At 47.0% G+C, this 20814-nt stretch overlaps 1 protein-coding gene across 1 annotated transcript in view; it reads left to right on the top strand.

Annotated features, from left to right (window-relative positions):
- The first annotated feature begins 20074 nt into the window (after positions 1-20074).
- SMTNL2 (smoothelin like 2) overlaps positions 20075-20814 on the top strand; it is a 46681-nt gene continuing 45941 nt past the window's right edge. The window contains exon 1 of the mRNA XM_065418188.1: positions 20075-20479. Coding sequence (XP_065274260.1) covers positions 20075-20479 — 405 coding nt within the window. The remainder of the gene's footprint in view (positions 20480-20814) is intronic.

Genomic DNA, 20814 nt, shown 5'->3' with positions numbered 1-20814 from the left:
CACTTCTCTTCTCTGCCACAGGTTCCTGTGTGACATTGGGCAAGTCACTTAGCAATCTCTGTGCCTCAGGTCCCCTAGCTGTACAATGGGGACAACAGCACTGCCCTGCCTCAGAGGGGTATTGTGACGGTAAACACAGTAAAGACTGTAAGTTAATTACTATGGTAATCAGGACCACAGATATATCTTAGATAGACATTAGGTCTCATCTTAATCTCTAATAGATAGAGACTGATTTAAGCTCTGAAGCATGAGGCTTAATATCCCTTCCAAAATTTTCGTTAGCATTAGCTAGTGTAACTCTGTTATTGATATAAGTGTCCAATCCCTTTGCGATGAGGCAAAGAACTGCATGAGTTCTTTGCCACAGACATCCTTGCGGCTATGTGGTAAGTAGGTGCTCAAATGGCGGCATTTCAGCCTGTGGCTGACTGCCTCTTCTGAGGGGAAGCACATCCTTTCCCTTTCATCTTGCAGCCATGGCACGGGAGGTGCCCCTGTATTTGTTTTTTCTGAGGGACTTTTACTGCCGAAAGCAGTGTGGAAAATGTTAGTCAGACGGGACGTTTGTTGGTCTACACGGCAATTGTTACTGCGAATGTTTGGCTGAAAAAAACAAAACATTTGTCCTGTAGAATATTTATGGAACTCGAGGAGGTTTACACAAGCGGTGGAGAGGCAATTACAAATCTTGGTGTCCCTTCCAGCCCTTTGCCAGTTCCCTCTCGCTAGCCCCAAGGAAGGCCTGAGAGATCACAGGCTTCCAAACAGAACAGAAAGAGCCTTTTGGAACCAGGGCCTGTCTATTCCAGTCTACACTGGCTAGGATTGACTTGGGGAATCCAATTTGTCTGCAGTTACTGTGTTTTGTTTATTTGGATCAGGAAGAGGAAGGGGGAAAACAAGCAAACGGGATTGTTAGGGGTGAAGAGGGGGTCAGAAGGGGATGTTTCTATATGAGCATCACCTCACCCAATTGGGTTTCACATGATACAACCTGAGGGGCTGCTGATTACTGACAGTCTAAAGAGTAAATGCATCCGATTCCTCTGCCTGGCCACCCCAACTCCTGAGTCCTTAGAGGAACCAATTCAACTGGACCTGCAGGGCTTGATTCCAAGCCCCCTGTGCCATGGGAGGTAGGGGGTGGGGGTCGGCACCGGAGCCGTCTCTGTTGAGAATTCCCCTCCACTGCGGGTGGGCTGTCCAGCTGCAGCCAGATTACATTCCCTTGGTGTCCTCTGGAGGGAGAAGATGATGCCGCTCCTGATGGTGCCGCTCCGTGGAGTGGAGGCTCTCCCCAGTCGGGTGACAACTGGGGGAGACAGGGAAGGGCCAAAAGCCCCCTCCACACACACAGCCCGGTTCCAAAGTGGAGCTGTCAGATAGCAACACAGCCCGTTGGCCGGAAGACACTCCCTCCGCACAGACAATCAGGAGTCAGGGGCTGTGGCGAGAGCAGCAGCAGAGCTCTGGTCCCCCCCTTCCAAGCTCCCCACCCCACTCTGGTGCTGCCCTCCAAAAGACACTCCACATGGGCTACAGCAGCTGAGCAGCGTCTCCCACCAGGAGGCCTGTTCAGGCCAGTGCAGACCTGCCCGCCACGGACGTGAGAGGCCTAGGCCGCCCTGCGGACTTATCCCAGTAGGATCACAGAGTTCTGCCTGGGCGAGGGCTGCAGGCTCAGGCCCTAAGGGGAAAGCACGTTGCTATGGTGACAGGTGATGCAGGCCCAATTATCTGAAGGATTAAGAGCGTTCCTTTTCATCCAATTAAAAAAACAATTAGAGCCTTGTTCTGAGGAGCAATGGTACTGCAGGAGATAAACGGTTCCCCCTCCAGTCAGATAAAGCATGCAAACGACTCCATGAGGAAGAAAGACAGAGACATGGAAAATGTGAGACTAGCCCAGCTGTGGCCAGTTAGAGCACTATCCTCTAACACCTTGCTGGAAGCAGTATTCCCACACACCAATGCACTTCACCACAATGGAGAGCTTCCAGGGAACACAGTAATTGCTCCCCAATACCTCATCTGATTGAAAGTATATTTTAGTTTATATTTTGTTAAGGAAGGGCCAGATCCTCAACTGGCGTAAATGACTGTCGCTCTGTTGGCTTCCATGGAACTATGCTGTTTTACACCCGTTTAAGATCTCTCCTGAAATCTGCACACTCATGTCAGTTGGGCATGAGAGGCCAGATTTTCAGGAGCTCAGTGCCCATAATTTGGACCAGTTTTCAGAATAACTTTGCTCTCACCCACGCCTCTAAATAAGAGCCACATTTTCAAAGCCGCTCAACAACCAGGAGCTCCTGTTTGACACTTACAGTCAGATTTTCAAAAGAGCTCAGCAGCCAACGCTCTTTTGAAAATCTGATCTCAGTTTTTGATGCGGAGCCCTTCTGAAAATTCTAGGCCAGGTGGCTTAAAAGAAAAGTCCAAACTGCTTTTGACATTGGCAGCCCTTGCACTTTAGATTGAGGAATGGCGCAGCTAGCGGGGTCCACTAGGAAACATGCTAATGATGATTTGGTTCAGCTAGAGAAACTCCTTCACGTGAGATGTCCCGCCTTTGTTCCGTGTCCCACAGCCTGGTACATCAAAGGGGATGGGGAAGAGGGGCTACTAGACTATGTCTGATTTTCGGAGAAATAGGATTCTCACCCTTGGCTCCACTCAAGCCGGAATTGGGTCATGAAGGCAAGGAGATTCTGGAAAGTGCTATGTGAGTTTTCATCTGTTCCCTTCAGGCTGAAAAAACAAACTTGCTAAGAGTTGCCCATAATCCCCCCTTGAGCAGAGCAGCTTGATTTTATGGAGAGGAAACGAGCAGGAGATTTGACTGAGAGAAGATACAAATCAGTAAAGAAACTAAACTACAAGAGCCTTCCATTTGCTATTGACTTTACCATTAAAGGCAGCACTAGACTTTAACCTTGATACACATCATCAGCCCAAGCACTGGGAGGGGGGCGGGGAAAAGGCCAATTACATACAATCTTCCAGGGAGGAAATTGGAGAAGGGTGGAAATCTGTTGCCTTGTGCAGGACAAGAATATATCGCTAAAGCCACTGACCTATGCAGGAACTGCAAAAAGAAATTCTCAATGTATACTTTTCAGCTGACGAAAGGAGATTTGGCTTTACACCGGTTAAGTTATAGCTTTCCAGATGACACCATTTTGCAGCCACTCTTTCTGCCTTGTGGATGTGATCTCCTTCCACTTGGCTCAGGGTTTTATTTGTTATTCCTCCTTATTTCGCAGGCATGATAACTTCTAAAAGGGATACAGAAGATGCATGCAGGCTGGGAGCATTTTGGGTAGTGCATCGATCCATTCTGTCTCATTGTTTTCGTAACTGTCTCACTCACGCTTCCAAATTTGGGCTGGGTGCCAAAACAGGGAGCTAAAGATAGAAAATGTTTTGGAAAGGGGTATACATTGCTCAATAGGTGAATTACAAGGCACAAATTAGCCTGATCCTTGTTTGTCATGGGCTTCGGGCCAGATCCTCAGTTGGTGTAAATCAGCAGAGCTCCATTGAAGCTGAAGTCACTAGAGTTCTGCCAGCTTACACCAGCTGGGGATCTGGCCCTTTACCGTAACACTATTCATTGAGGACAAATTTCCCTTTGGTAACCATCTGATGTAATGATAAATCCAGTCAGAGTTCCTGATAATCAAGCCACCATGGCTCTGGCCCTGACATACACCAGAACAGCCTAGAACAGTCAAGCTATTTTAAATAACTTCTACTTTTCCTGCCCACTCCCTGACCTGTCCTATATTCATCAAAGTACATCAAACCCATCTGAGCTATGGATACGTTAAGAATGGCAGTGATCTCGGGGTCATCGCTCAAATTTGATAGCTTACAGCAAGTCTAGGGGAAATTCTAATGGTATCAATATTTATATAACATCATAGCATTGCTTGGCACTTCAGAGATTTTAAAAAGATGATCACTCCCTAAACAGCTTATCATCTAAGACTCCCATCCTGCAGACTTATGCACCTGCTTAATTTCATGCACTGTATTTTCATTGGGTCTACTCACAGTGTGTAAAGTTAAGCACATGCATAAGTCTTTGTAGGATTAGGGCCTGAATAAACAAGAAAGATAATGAAGGGGACAATGGAAGGGATAGAAAAAGCCATTAAGATGTGGCCCAAACGAAGAAAAAAGCTTGAGAAGCCCTGAGCAAGAGGAATTTAATCTCAGCATTCAGCATATGAGAAGAGAAATGTTTAAAACAAAAGGAATGAGAAAGATATAGACAGACACAAAGAAAGACTGTGGCACCCTTACAAAACGGAAGGGTGAATGGTTTGATGTAATGTCTCCTGTTGCATAAACCCTTCCCCATCTCTATCACTTCTCCTTTTCTTCCTTTTTCTTTAATCCTTGTCACTGGCCAGTTCCAAGTGTATTTTGCGTGCTGTCTCGGTATTCTTTTTCAATCTTCCCAGTAATCTACATTACATTTACTTGTTACAGAGGGCCTAATCCTCCACTAGGGTGACCAGACGTCCCAATATTAGGAGCTTTGTCCTATATAGGCAACTATGCCCCTCTCCCCCTGAAAAAAAAAATGTCCTGATTGCCTTCAGTGAGCTATAGATCAGGCATCTGGTGTATTACCTGTGTCTGACCTGTACTGTCTGCATCTGAGAGAGATGGTCCTTTTTGGGGACAATAAGCATGTCTTTTTATATGACAGATCGGTACTGAGACCATTGTTGATGCTCCACAGATAATGCATAATAATTAGCTCTAATATATTATACTCTTCACTTTCCCTTTCTGTTGTTCTCTCCTTCTCTGAGTCTTGCCAGCTCCCACCTTTCCCCTGCCCCCCATCTTCTATTGTTCTTGTTCCCCTTTCCACTCCCTGTTTCCTCAGATACCAATTCTGCAAGGACTCTCCGTTCTCTCTTAAGTACCTTTTGCCACATGTGTGAACACTTCCAGTCGATTTGGAATTGAGGAATATTCCCACAGAACCATCTATAACTGGACACCTTCCTGAAGCAGAGGCATGTCTGTTGGCTGCATATATCAGTCCTGCCAGAGTACTGGCTACTCCTGATTTCAGAGCTGTAATTCACAAATTAAATACATCAAGAATCATGCATGGTTTGCTTAGGATGATCTGAACTAAGATGGGGTGATTCTGCTCTAAACTGCCTTGGCTTAGGGCTGGTCCACACTACCCGCCTGATTCGGCGGGTAGAGATCGATCTTCTGGGATCGATTTATCGCGTCTCATCTGGACGCGATAGATCGATCCCAGAAGCGCTTCCCCGTCGACTGCGGAACTCCTGCTCGCCGAGGGTATGTCTACACCCAGCCGCTAGTTCGGCGGCTGGCAATCGAAGTTCTGGGTTCGACTTATCGCATCTTGTCTGGACGCGATAAGTCGAACCCGGAAGTGCTCGCCGTCGACTGCAGTACTCCAGCTAGACGAGAGGAGTACCGCGGAGTCGACGGGGGAGCCTGCCTGCCACGTGTGGACCGAGGTAAGATCGAACTAAGGTACTTCGAACTTCAGTAGCTGAAGTTGCGTACTTTAGTTTGATTTGGGGGGTGAGTGTAGATCAAGCCCGAGAGGAGGAAGCGCTGTTGACGGGGGAGCCTGCCTGCGCCGCGTGGACCCGAAGTAAGTAAATTTAGTTCGATCTAGGAAACGTCGACTTCAGCTACGCTATTCTCGTAGCTGAAGTTGCGTTTCCTAGATCGATCCCCCTTGTGGGTAGCTGGGGAGGGGTGCACTTATTTTAAACAGATCAAACCTCTGTCAGGAGCTCTTTCCTCCACCGTTGCCTCATCATATTCCTGTCTAATCTATGATCTGCCCAAGCTTCTCCCATGGGGCTGAACTCAGCTCGGGTGCAAGGGGGTTCAACTCCTCCAAAGTCAGTGGAATCGTTCCTACTTACACTAGGGCTGGATTTGGCCCTTGGTCTCTTTTCCCATCCCCAGCTTGGCCCTCTCCTCCCTTGCTGATGGAGCAGCCTCCTGGTTAGCATGTCCCATCTTCTCCCCTTTGGAAAACCTACCTGCTCTGTGACGCCCATGAGCACCAACAACCTTCCTAGGCCCCTGACCCCAAACTGCCTCCTACTTACACCAGCTTTACGCCAGTTGACGTCAGTGGAGCAACTCCTGACTGACACTAGTCTACGGGAGAGGGGAATCAGACTCTGTTTCTTTTACCTTCACTGCTTCTTTCCATGGGCCTGATTCTCCTCTCTGACACTCTACGCAGGTGGGACTCTGGAGTAACCCCTCTAGTGTTCAGGTGGTACGTGTGAGAGGAGAATCAGGATCAGGACCCATGTCTTTATATTATATCTTTATAAGATCCTGGGGGCGCAGACTTCGGTTTCTCTGCAGTGAGGACCCTGTTCCCTGAGGGTGCTGCAGTAAAACCTGGTGCTGGGCACATGCATCTTCACTCCCCCGGCTCTTTGTCCCCACATGTTATCTGTTTAGTGAGAGTGGACTGACTCAGTGATGAATCAGACCCTGTAAGCCCTTCAGGGCAGGACCCACCTTAATACATGTATGTAAAGCACCTGGCACATTATGGGGTGCTAATCAATAATCCCAATAAATGGGAACTTTTTGGAACAACCTCATCCCATTGTGGAGCTGCATCAGTCTCGTCGTCTTTTGGGACAGCCTCACTTCTGTGGGTTCTACTGTCAGCACTGCCTGGCAGTGCAACCCATCTCCTGCATGCAGGCCTGTCTGTGTCTCAGGTCTGTTTCACTCTGGGTCTCCCATCCCAACCACAGCACAAGCTCGGACACCGCAGCATGCTGACACCGAAGAGAGAAGGCTCCAGTCACTAACGCGAGCAGCAGTCGCCATCCACCGAGCCAAGATGCGACAGTGCAAGCAAGCATTTGCCATCATGCAGACTGATGGCCACCTAGGAAGGAGTGAATGAGCGACACTCCCTGTCCTATGGAATGACAATACTCCAGTCACATATTGTGTTACAGCCACAAAAAGCCACTGTCTGGCTCAAGCCTCCTTTCCTGGTAGCTTTTTTTTTTTTTTTTAAAAGGGCAATTCTATTTGGGAGCCTAGGGTCAGATCCTGATCTCACTGATGCCCCTCCACATCCCAAGTTATTGCAGTGAAGTGGTGGTGATCCTCACCCCGAACTGGTGTTTACATCTCATTCCTATCTATCATGTGCAACATGTTGTCCAATTCACAAGGCCAGTTCAACTAGAATTCAGGAGATCTGCATTCAGTGCCTGGCTCTTGCACAGACTCCTGTGTGACCTTTGGCATGTCAGACAGAGGGAGAGCCTCAAAGTGCAGTAACCTCCTTGGGCACTTCTGAAAACCTGCCCTTTAACAGCTTTGGGCCTCAACTCATCCATAAAATGGGGATAATAATATTTCTTTTCTCCCAGCCTTTGATTGTCTTGTCTGTAGATTGTCACCTTTCGGGGGCAGGGAATGTCTTCTACGATGTGTGTATACGGCACCTGTGTTGGGGCCTCTAGGTGCATTAAATAGTGATTGCAACCCGACTGTTTCCAAAACCATACACCATTGTCCTTTCTGCTTGCTGACATTTGAACTGCTTACCTTTATCTCATAACTTCCCTAGTGCTAACCCCTCCTGGAGATTCTCCATTAGCTTAGCTTAGCAGGGGCCTCTGCTTTTTGAGCTGGGGGATCGGAGTTCTACCTTTGTTCCCCCATGATCGTTCTAAGCGACCCTGGTGTGCAGTATAGTGAGAGCTGGAAGGTCTCAGGGATGTGTTACAATAGCATGGGGCTTGTACATCCGCTTGGAAGTTGTTACAGTACGGTAGCCCTACATTTGTTTTATTGTTTCTTCCTCCAATAGGTTGTTATTCAAGAAGAAATAAGACATACTTGGCCTGTTTTTCATTTACACTGTGGTCCCTTTCCTCTGCTCTGATGGTGTAAAGGACTCTTAGAGTGGGTGTGAATGCAATTTAAGGCCTCTATACACTGCCAGAGCGTTGTAAAAAGGCCTTAGTGTAAATGGGAATCCAGGCCCCCGTTCTTTCTAGAGCTCCCCTCCCCAGAAATGTAACAAAAGTGAAAATAAGCAAGAGCTTCTCTGTATAACCTGGGAACTTTTTGGCATCTAAACCATTATCTAGAAATTCTAAGGATCATACTTCTCATAATTCTTGGCTAGCGTATGTAATGTTCTGGCAGGAAAAGATAAGAGCAAACCTCAGGAGGGCAAAATGATATCACCCAAAAGTACATACTGTATTTACAAAAGCCTAGGAGTTAGTCACCTATTAATTATAAATGATACCGTTTGCAGAGCTTTCAAGTCTGACAACGCTAGTGACCTCATTGTTTTCATAATTAATCTCTACCTGTTGTAGAGTGCAGAGCAACATGGTACTGTAAGTAGTTGACTGTCATCATCTCTTCTGCAGTTGTGTTGATTTGCCCTTTATCGTAAAACAAGGAAAGACTCAGCAGAAAAATCACGGAATATCTGACTAATAGCATGTAGGCCTGGATAAATCCCTAACAATTGCCTGCAGTAGAAATATCTGATTAAAATCCATTCCACAAAGGCAGCTTGACGCTCTTACTCAGACTAGGTCTCTCTGGGGTCATTCAGGAAACCAAACTGAGCCGTGGAGATATTAGTTCGTTTGGGCCCAACCCACCACAAGCAGATCCAAACCCTGAAATTGAATACCCCAAAGTTTGGAAGTTCAGAAATGAGGCTTCGGTTCAGGCCCCTCTCTGATTCTGTAGTTAGATGAGCTTGTGTGTTAGGTGGCACATTTGTTTGTACAAAACCCCTTTGAACCAGACATATCTGCTGTAAGTAACAGATGGTGAAAACTCTGGGGGGTTTCCAAAGACGTTCATTATGGTCTTGGCTTACTAGGTCCTGCCTCAGTACCGAGGCTGGATTAGATGCTCTCTCAAGGTCCCTTCCAGCCCTACATTTCTATGTTTCTACCAAATAGGAGGCTTCTTTCTTGTTTTGTAGTGCATTTAGTGCTGGTGAAAGGTGCCTGACAGACAGCTCTGGAGATGGGCGTCCTCTACCCACCGAACACGTACAGCATGTTCCACTAACAATACTGTGCACGAGAAATCATGCCTTGGCTACGCGGGAAAGCTGTACCGCTTTAATTATACCAGTATCGTGCAGCGCCGCCTAGCGTGGCTGCAGTTATATCGGTATAAAGGAGGTGCTTTATACCAGCACAGCTATTCCCAAGGGGGAAGGAGAACAACTACATCAGCAAAAGGCATCTTTAAGCTGGTATAACTGCATCCACACTGGGGCTTTTACCGACATAACTATTTTGGTAAGAAATTATGCCCGTACCTGACATGGTTATAGCTAACTTTCAAGTGAAAATCAGGCCTTAGAGAAGGAACAGGTTGGAAGACAAAAGAGAAAAGTTAAAAGCCCAACAGTCACATCCTACACCATTTCAAGCTCACTCTGCTTTAGAGTTTTGCAAATGGTCATATCTCCTGTTTGACATGCTAATAAATGAGCATAGAGCACAGAAATGCTCAACATTTCCTGTGGGGTAACATGTTTTCCCCATGAGCTGCCAGACCTCCTAATTGCCTGCAGAGGTTGGCGAACCACCCAGATATAATAAATAAAGGTTATTGTCGGGTAAGCCGCAAACACTTTCAAGCCTTCCACAGAGGGCAAGAAGAATGCATCAGCGTAGAACAGTGGACAGTGTGGGCCTGGATACTTGTGTAAGAAATGAGAGTGGAGAGATGTAAGAGGCGTACTAAACTGGACACAGTCTTGAAAGCAAAAACAGAGGGTCTCAAAAAGAAGCCAGAGAAGGGATTTGCATGATGAACTGCAGAATCATAGATGCTACTGAAGACCTTTTAGTTAAGAGATTTTTTAGTCCCATCTCTGTGTCAGGGCAGGATAGTTTCCTTCAGTCTGTTTTCTAGTGCTTTGTCCATTCTAGTTTCAAATGTCTGATGTGACAGCATTATCCTTTGCCCTTTAGTGCATCCCAACATGATTGAATTATACAGTGGCAGGGTTGGGTGACTCATAGTAGGGGCTGATTTCTGAAGAGGAGCATTTTGACCTCGTGTACTATACACGTTGCAGGAATTGTGAAACAGACTGTGTTCTTAGCTATCTGAAGACACTCCGAAATGCAGAGGATAACTGCCAACGCAGATATCTATCTTCACAGCTGGCAGGAATTCAGGACATTCCACCAAATCAGATCCAAAAGGAAGTAGCTCTATTTGCACTGGAAATAATTGGAAGAGCTGGGCATAAGGAATATTGAGTGTTTGGAGAAAACCACATCTCTCAGGTGGCACCGGAATGGGAGAATGTACATATCCCCTGCTGCTGTCTCTGATCAGTGATCTGACCTGCAAAGTGAGCACTCTCAGTTGCTATTGGGTCCAATCCTACCCCACTGAAACCAATGGGAGTTTTTATAAACCAGTATCCTGTTCAAACACCATCCTGAAGAATCGAGTTAGCTCACCAGTCAGGGTAGAGTAGGCTTAGTCATGATTAGCTAATGTAATATTGAACATAATTTGCCCTGGGCTATACTGACCAATAATCATAGTCAGCATCACATCAGCTCATCTGACTCCTCACAATCATGCTCCAGCATGATACAACTTACTAATTAATTAGTGCACTTAGACCACTGACCAATATTAATGTCTTATTGTTTCCTTGTGCTCCCCATCTGTATCAACTGTTGTCTCTTGTTGGTTTTTTTGTAAGAAAGAGGGAGGGAAAAGAGCCTGCAAGTCTAATTCCCAGTATGGGACCAGAGGCATAAATCACATATTTATATATTTTACAAGGCTGAAGATTTCACAGGGCTGCCGAGCATTTCTGGATTAAGGCAACTGCAGCGTGGCCTGTTGTACATATTCTATTTAGAGGATAGCTTGCTGCAGGGGCTTCGTGGAATGTGTCTGTCTGCGGGACAAACTAACTTTAAACTTTCTATGTACATGGCAACCTACTGTAAATACCATCTCCTGTGTGCATAGCCTGGCACCGCTTCTGTTGTTAGGGCAGCAGTGACATTATCGTCGCCATGTCTCATTCCCGGGCCTGCTCCAAAGCCCACTGAAATTGACGGGAGTGTTTGGATTGACTTTGCTGAGTTTTAGATCAGGCACTTTTCTGACCCAATCCTGCAGCACGTACAGGAATAATTATTTACTCAGACCTCATGTACCCGTGTAAGGACTACTCACATGCGTAAGGGACCAAAGACTGGGGCGTCAGTCAAAGTGCTTTGCAAACAGTCAATTAGAACCTGATTTTGAGATCAGTGTCGACACACCTATTTCTTCACATGAGCACGATCAGTCCCTCTGTCTTTGCAACATCCCTGAACATCACCTGGTAGGCAGGTGGCATTATCCACATTTAGCTATGGGAAAGCTGACACAGAGAAGACAAGTGACTCACCCAAGGTGACAGATGTCGTCGGAGTCAGTCTTAGAACTCAGCTTCCCAGCCTGGGTTCAGGCCATCATGCTCAGTAGACCGGATTCTCCTTTACGCTGACGTCACTTTACATTACTATGGTAGTAAGGAGATCAGTAAGTACAATTACACTCGGGTTGGGTACGTCTTCACTGCAGAGTTAATGCAGGCTCTTATTTGCCCCTAACCCCACTCTCCCATTTGCACACAAAACCCTCTCACCTAAGTGGTGCTTTTAACCCTGGCTAGCTGGCCCTGCTGGTTGGTTTAGAGTCTGGGTTCTGCTCTCCCTTGGGCTGGTAACCCTCCCACTTTGCAATGAAGATATAGATTAAATCACAGAAGTCCTGACAGTCAGGAACGCCGCCAGCTTTTCTGCCGCCCTAGGCGGCGGAAGGTCCCGCCCCAAAATGACGCCCCCCACAGAGGCGGCGGAAGGTCCCGCCGCCGAAATACCGCCGCGGTCGCCGCCCCCCAAATTGTAGCGCCCTAGGCGACCGCCTAGGTCACCTAATGGGTTGCGCCAGCCCTGCTGACAGTCAGTCCTCCAACGCCTTCCCACAATTCCCCCACATGCCCAGAAAGACAGACAAGCTCTCCCAAAGCTCACTGAGACAGAATCATAGAGCAGCTCAGCTTACTGCAGTGCGAAGAACCAAGGGACAGACGTGCCCCCAGAAGCCTTAGGGAAACACATGAGTGAACACAACACCACTAAGGTCCCAGTAACTTGGGTAGGGCTTTGCAGTGTGGCTACTCACATCTGGGTTAAGCTAGCCCTGGGGCCCAAACTCTGCAGGGAAGACATACTCTTGAAGGCCTCTTTACACTGCAGCACACTAGAGCAGCGTAAAGTGGCCTTAGACTCTAGTAAATGAGACTAAAGCTCAGCATGATTATTTTGGGAGAAAACAATCAGAACCTCCCTGAATTCTTGGTTTTAGCTATCTTGAATCAAAACTTTCATGAACTGTCCTGCTTTAACTGTCCACCGGTGTAGTAAAGTGGTACAATCCCTCCCTAGTGTGGACCCAGCTATCCCTGTATAAAGATATAGCTCATTCCTAGATGGGAAAGGGAATAAACTATCTCCGTAGAAGGCACCTTTATAGTGACATAACTGCATCTCCACTAGGGATGATAGCAATTTAACTACATTGGTAAAATTCAGTAATAAAAACCCCGCACTCCTAAACTTAGTTATATCAGTACCAAAACTGTGTATAGACTGGACCTGATATTCAGCTCAAAATTTGGGGTTTTCTAGGAGACTGGACAGGAGACTGGAACTTGGGCTACTCATTGTCTAAGCCTCTTTCCACTCGTTATAAATATTGTCTTCAAATCATTATGGACCTACAAATCTCCTTTTCTGGGATTTTGTGGGGGAAACCAATTGTGCTGATGTGGAAGTTTTGCAAAAACATGGAGGTTAGAGGACAAGACAATGCTGCATAAGAATCCTTCAGTACAGATGGTAATGCCATTATGAGGAGAGCCCTACCCCTTCCTTCCTCTCTCCCTCCCTCCCTGTCAAACTATTTTAAAAAATGAGTCTATATTTGGGTTTTAAGAAATTAATGGAGTAGCTGGATTATATTACATTGACCAGATGTATCACGTTAAGATTTGAACAATATTGGGAGCAACAAAAGATGCCTTTGTGAACTAATTGCAAAATAACCTGTCATCCTTCCAGTACTGTGCTCACTTATAGAACCAATGTCAAGGGTACTTAAACCCCTACAGGGCTGGATAATGCAATGCCTCAAACCAAGTGACTCTTCCTGGGTCAGAGCCTCCGCTGGTGCATCAGTGTAGCTTCCTTGACTTCAGTGGAGCCCACTTAAATCAGCTGAGGATCTGGCCCACTAACTAATGAATTCCCCCAATACCACTAAATGCCAAGTCAGTATAATTAACCTCAGTTTAAAAGGGGGAAACTGAGGCACGGGGTTCAAATGACTTTCCCAAGATCCCAGAGCAACAGGGCAGCAGAGACGGGCTTTGTTCTAACCCAGAGTCCTGTGCTCAAGACAGCACATTATACTTCTCTGTTAGATTCTTGGGGCCTGATTCTTCTCTGATGTCAGTTTGATGCTACTGTAATGCCATTGACTTCATGGAGTTACTCCTGACTTACACCGGTGTGAGAGTGGGCTAGTCAGGCCCTCGGGGCTAACCTGACCATTGGTGTAAGAGAGTGCAACTCCACCAACTTCAGATCGTCCCTACTTTCTACTTTAAACCCAACTAGCCTTGAGTTACAATAGTCATGGCCAGAAACAGGTGTAGTACCTTAGTAACACGAGACAAGGACCACATTCTCTTCTCAGCAGTAACCTGGAGCAAGTCAAGGGAGTCACTCCGGAGTTAATGACACTACTGTAGCTCTGTGCAGAATCTGGCCCAGACTGTGATAGAGAATTGTGGCAAAATTATGTCCTGCGTTAAAGTCATGCAACCTCTTTTAACTGGGTGGATATAACTGACAAGTAAACATCTCCCCTTCCTCCCCACCCTCCCCAATCCAAGCCAGTTACTACTGTATATGCACTTTTGGTACAAATCTAGATCCTGATCCGGCAAGCAGCTCCCTACGGGTGTGCTGGCGTCTGCCTGCTTGGAGCCCCTTACAGAATCAGGGCCTTACGCAGTCTCACGACTGCTAGGGTTGCTCAGAAGTAGGGTGACCAGAGAGCAAGTATGAAAAATCAGGACAGAGTGTGGGGGGTAATAGGCATCTCTATAAGAAAAATCCCCGAATATCGGGACTGTCCCTATGGAATCGGGACATCTGGTCACCCTACTCAGAAGAGATGCTGGGGCTACAGCAGCAAAGGCTGACTCCGGAGATGAAAAGGAAGGAGCGGAGGAAGGCCCGCCGTGGCGCTGCGGCCTGTTCCAAGGGAGATAAGGAGCATGATGTCACTGCACACACTGACGTAAATCTTGTGAAAGAAAACAGACCGGCAGCCCGTGGAGATCTGTGACAAAGGCTGGGAGCCTCCTTTTTAACCCTTTGTTGTGCTGCCTCGTTCACAATAAAAACAAACCAGTAGTCGCAGCCGCTGAGTTTTTTCCGTTCCCCCACCCTGCCCTTCCGAGAGGAGAACAGAGAGCAAGTTCCACCCTGCAGAGTTTCCCAGCCCCTGAGCAGGAATAACTCATGTAGGGGGCATCAGATTAAGCTACCTTAAAAGAAAAGGCCTGATTCTCCTCTCCCTTACACCAGAGTAAATTAGGAATATCTCTGTTGAAATCACAGGATTTAGGCTGGTATAAAACAAGCATCAGGCCAGAATCAAGTCCAACGTGTACTCCAATAATGCTCAGAGTAATTGGCCACTGGATTGGATGGATCTATACTGTATCAGTTTACACATGCTGCTGAGGACCAGGCCCAGAAACACAAGGATCGACCGGTGTCTGAAATCCCCCCCGCCCCCCAAAACTACTTTGTTGTGCCTGGGCATTGTATTCTGCCTCATGTATATCTTCCCCCAGCTGACCCTGCCCTGCACATTGCAAGGTACACTATGAATGCTTATTGACCAAATTATGCCCTCATCAAATATGTATCCAAAATGCCAAATACAATAGCCAAATATTATGAAAACTGGAACTAAAGAGTGAGCACACAGAACCCATAACAATCAACTTTTTTTCTTTCCACAGATCCCAAACTCAAATTTCAATGTTAAAGGGAACATCTGAATCACTGCAGAATTTCTCCTTGCCAGCTACCACTGACTTAATATTTGTTTTAGCTCTATGTTACACGGCTGATTGAATAAAAGGTTATTTTATCATACTCTATACATGCTAGCAAATAACCCAAGAATGTAAGTCAATTGATAGCATTTGGATTTACATTTACTGACGGCATGTACAGGGGTAGGAGTTAATTGATTGGATTAAGTTTAATTTGGATGATCTCATGGCTGGGGAGATGTGCCAGATTTTCACTCTCAAACCTCAAGGAGAAATGTTTAAAGCTTCATTGCTGCAAATAAAGCTATTTTTGTCTAACATTGTTGTACGCTAGCACTGTTGATATCAAAGATTCCAAACACTGGAAAAAAAATATGGCAATGGGTCAGCATAGATGTGCCAAAATAGCTATATAGGTTGTTACAAAAACACATGCACACACAAAAAATTTGGCATTAAGCTTTAACATGAAATAACTGTTGGAACATTTACTAGATTAGGTAATATAGTGTTCTTTCCTGTCTCCCAATCAAATGAGACAGATTTTTTTTTTTTAAAGGATCTAAGCAGGATTCTTACGAACTTTGTGGAAGTGTTTACATTCTATACTTAAAAATGATAGTCCAGCTCTGAAGGTACAATAGTAGTTGAAATACAATATGGATCTATTGATGAAAGAGATTATCGGGGGGAAATATATTTAAATCTGATGAACTCTCCTGTCAAACATTAGGGAAAAGCTCAGGCAACCTGCAATGCTCAGAAAAATAATCCTTATGGGAGCAGATCTATTTGCAATGGGATTGTTTGCATGCATGTTACTTGCATGAATAAGGTGAGTCATCTGACTAAGGCTTACAGGATTGGGTTCTAAGAAAACTTCAGGCTCCCTAAAGGTGCCCCACAGTTGCCAAAATATTAAAATTGAATTAAAAATTTCACATGCATGTGAATAAGTCCCCTTAACATTGATGCACTGGTTCTTGGAGTGCACAGAAGCAGTTTTGCAGGCAATATTATCACACGATTAGCATTACAATCTGAAGCGACAGAAAGAAATCGAGGTCCTGGTCCCACGGAGTGTTGAGATGCAGATTCCAATCCATTTTTGTGTACGCTTTCCAGGTGCAGATGCAGGGTTGTACAGCGCTAGCACATCATGGGCGCTACCAGAAACAAAGACTAGTAACATTCCACTTTATGCAGCAGGGATGGAACTGGGCCCTGGGTTCCAGTCAGGAACTCCTTCGCGAGACCACTGAAGGCAGTGGGTTTGGCCAGATGCCAGTGAAGGCAAATTGGGTTTGCCAGGCCTTTGTCACCACTGAAGATGTGCAAGATGGAACGACTTGATTCTCAGAGCCCAGGCTGGCAGTTATTAAAAACAGATCTTTTCATGTGTAAGCTGAAAGCTGAACACATTTGATCTGGAACCCACTGAGATGCAATAAGGTCCACAATGCCATTTGCAGAGTCACTTTTCAGAGCAGAACCTCTCTTTGACCCAGACCAGGCCCAAATCTCCAGCTACACTGGGTATTTAAACCATGTATTGGAATCACACTAATGCCTGGATACTATAGTGCTAGGTGATTTAGAAATGCTGCAAAATCCTTACAGAAAATACACCAACATTTTACAGTAATAGTCCAAACAATCCAAATCACTGTGGTCATGTAAACTGCGGTGTTTGGGATCAGCACAGTATTTTTCATAAGGCTGGAGAGACAATTCTGACTAAACCATTTTGAGTATGGTTTGCTTGGCCAACGTGGATGGGGCAAAGTAATTTCCACACTCTCATTAGAAGCCCAGTTCTAAATACAGCTCACACTTTTAAAATGGTTTGGCCCCCAACCACGCTGATCAGCCAAACCATGCTAGAAACCATTTCGTCTGGAACTGTATTTCACCATGGTTCCAAAACCTGGTTAAAAGCCCAGTGTAGATGAAAACCTGTCTGATGCTGGCAGGGAAAAAAAGTTGATTTCATTGTACTGGACAGATTTCCAGAAGTGTCTCATTTGGAGAGAAGAAACAAGCCAAGTGGTTTTTGTTCTAATGAGATGGCATGGTACTGCTGCTCTTGGGCATTGTTTGCTCTAGGCCTCTGTTTGGCTTGATCCTAAGAGATAGAGCACAAATAACTAAGGACAAGAGTGTGTGGATTCACTCCCATGGACTTTGGGGGCTTTGTCTCAGGCACGAAAAGACGACCTACATTATTAGATTTTTTAAAAAAATCTTATTTTCAGGCATTGACTTAAAAAAAGAGGCACAGGCAGAAAGAATAAAACTCAGATTGAGAGAGGATTTTCCAAGCTGCCTAGGGGATTTGGACACAATGTTCCTAATGGGATTCGGGCATCTAAATCCCTTAGACAGCCTTGAAGTTTTTGGACAGAGTGTGTCGGTCTTCTTCCCCCTGGTAATGCTGCCCCTTGGTTTATTTTTTTTTTTTTGTTCTTGTGTTTGTTTTTTATATTATCTGTTTCATGATGGTTTTTTCATTGTTTGTGGCGGCTGCTACATTCCCAGGGCTGCATCCAGCTGTGATGACTTGGAAGAGGGAGATTTCAAACAAAAACAAAAAAAGGGCCGGACATGATTTTAAATGTCTGAAACAAACAGCAAGTGTCCCTCATCCTGAGAGAGAGAGAGGAGACTTTGAGACTGGATTTTGATTTCTTCCAAAATCGGGAAGGCCCTTCCTCCATATTGCTGTATTTACTGTATTGTGCAATGTTCCACATGCATGAACAAGGAGAGAAGTGGTTTTATAAATAACATTATGATGTAATTATTCTTTACTTGTCAGGGTCCAGACACACCAAAATAAGTGGATTTTCTTGGAGCAGATATGTGCTGCTTAGGGCTTGTTGAAAAATTTCGATCAAAACTTTTTTTTTTTTGACTGAAAATTGAGCTTTCAACTAAATGAAATTTTTCATAAAAGGTGTTTTCTTTCCTTTTTTGTTTACTTTTTGTTGGATAACCCAATACCTCCAAAATTATTTTCCGGTTTTGGCTGAAAGAAATGTATTTTTTATTTTTACTGAAAGTCCAAATTTTCAATGAGAAAAAAAGATTCTGACCAACTCCCCCCCGCCTCAAAAAATCCCAAGAACTGGCTAAAAAATCATGAGATTTTAAAAATGAATGGGGGATTCTTTTAATTTACCTCCTTTTGATTTGGAGCATATAGCGGTCACACTGTCAAGCTTTTCTCTGCAACCACGAGGGCTAGAAACTTACTTTAAATAAATGAAAGCTGATGTCCCAGCTAATATCCTAATTCCTGCAGCTGGGGGCTTAGAGAAAAACAAAAAGAATCTTAAGCCTGACAGATGGCAATGTTGTAATGAGCCCATTTTTAAAGCTGGCTCCTAACTGGAGTGGCTTTGCAGGAGTCACCCCAGGAAATAAGTTGGCCCAGCATAGCCCCAGATCTGCCCTGATTTACACGCTTGGGCATACATTGAGGCAGTATTTCACCGAGTTTGCAGCTCATTCTGGACTCCACAGTCTTAGAGCTGCTGCTGCCAGTCAGGGGACAACTGTTGAGTGCTGACCCCTTCCTATGGCAAGAAAGCATCTATTGTCTCATAGGCTGTTGGCATTTGCTTGTAGGGTTGATTCAGAGCTGCGAACTGGGCCCCTTCTTCCCACAAATGGGAGAGAAGGGAGAGGGAAAGGGGGTGTTAACACAAATCAAGGAGGAAAGAGAAATCAGTGGGGGTTGAAGGTTAAGGCCAGCTTCGGTAATGAGTCAATACCATAAATAAATGCAAACATAGAGAAGTGTGTGTGTCTCTGTAGATCACCCCTACCTCTGCCAGAGCCCAGGATCTCTGGGAAACCCCTGCGTGGCCTGCCCCACCAAGACTCTCCCTGGCTGTGTACTGGTAGGCGTGTGGCGAGGGGAGCGCGTGTGCAGCTGTGTCTGGGTGGGAGCAGGTCTAGGTGAGCACTGCGTACATACCCGTGTACAAGTTGTGTGGGAGAGTGTGTGTGTCTTTACTCTCCCAGAATCCAGTCCCCTCTCCCTTTCCCTCCGGGCTCCCCCAGGGAGCGATAAGGAATGTTTACTTTGGCAGCAGCATCCAAGCAACACAGGAAAGACCAGATATGCAACCCCCTGCTCAGTCCTCTCCCCTGGCTCCCACTCATTCCTAGCCACCTCCTCCCACAGCTCCCGCCCCACCCATAGCTTTTCCCTTCTGATCCTCCCTCCCCACCCAGCCTGCCTCTCTCCCCCCTTGTCCCTTCCCCTCCTCCCACCCCAGAGCATCTCCCCTGCAGTTGCACAGCTCCTCCAGCGCCTGTGTCCCCCTGCGAGAGCTGTTGACAGAGCCAAGCAGCCCTCTGGCAGCTGTGAACAAGCCAGCCCCCCTCTCCACCCCTTTGCACTGTCCCCTCCTGAAATTGCATCGCCTCCTTGGAGGAGCCGGAGAGAGACACACACAGCCAGCCCCGCTGCTCAGCCAGCTTCGCTCTCGCTCCTTTGCTTTTCTGGGCAGAGCTGCCGGGCTGGAGCTGCCTCGCCTGCCCTAGGGCACCCCCAGAGCCTGGACAATGCACAGAGCCAGCTGGAGCCCGGGGAAGTGAGCGTGCGAGTGCCCCGGGCAGGAGGTTGCCCTGCAGCAGGGACTGGGGGCTTTCCTTAGCCCAGTGTTTCTCAACCTTTTTGATACCAGGGACTGGCTTGCTGCCTTCCTAAACTGTGTCAGGGAGATCTCAGGGACCGGTGCCAGGACCCTCCGGCTTTGGAGTGGGGTGTCCTGCGTTCGCAGCCCCCAGCTTCACTGGCTGGGAGTTTGCCCGGAGCCCGGCAAGAGTCCCCGGCCCCCCAACATGGACACGGTGGCCAGTGACATCGCGGACCTCAGCAGCCAGGACGCGCAGAGCGTGTGCGAGGCGCTGGGGCGCTACGAGGACACGCTGCGGGGCGCCGTGCGGGAGATCCATGTGGACATCCAGGTCTTCAAGCAAGGGGTGGACCGGCAGGTGGACGAGGTGCTGCGCCTCGCCAGCCCGCTGGCCCGCACCGTCGCTGAGCTACAGCAGGAGAACCAGCGGCTGCGAGCGCAGGTGGAGCGCTTGGCCAGGCAGGTGGAAGCCCTCAGCAGGTCGGCGGGGCTGCCAGACAGCTGGGCTGCGGAGTGCGGGGCAGCCGGGGGGCCCAACTCTCCAGGGGCTGGCGCAAGGCTGGCCAGGTTCTCCAGCCATGCCACCTTATCCATGACCGGCAAGAGCCAGGTAAGCACTGCTGGGAGCGGGAACCTGTGCTGGGGCGCCCCCTTGGGGGTGGCTGGGCATTGCAGGGTGCTTGGGAGGCAGGGGCACCTACCCCCAACCGGGGAGCACCCGTGCACAGGACGGACTAATCCAGGCATTTAAAATAATCTCAGCACCCCTCTCCACTTGTTTTGAACAGAATATTTGATAGACTTGGCCCGTTTGGGAACGAGGCCTGATCAGAGATTTCACTCCCTTTAACAGAATCAACTGGCAAGGCCAGATCAAGGAGAGTGCAAAGGTCCTGGCTCCGCAACACCCTGTTTGAAATCTGGTGATGTTACTCTCCGATGTCT

The sequence above is a fragment of the Emys orbicularis genome, chromosome 17 (genome assembly GCF_028017835.1).
Source record: "Emys orbicularis isolate rEmyOrb1 chromosome 17, rEmyOrb1.hap1, whole genome shotgun sequence".
In the NCBI taxonomy this organism is placed as follows: Eukaryota; Metazoa; Chordata; order Testudines; family Emydidae; genus Emys; species Emys orbicularis.
This window is presented reverse-complemented; position numbering and strand designations above follow the sequence as displayed.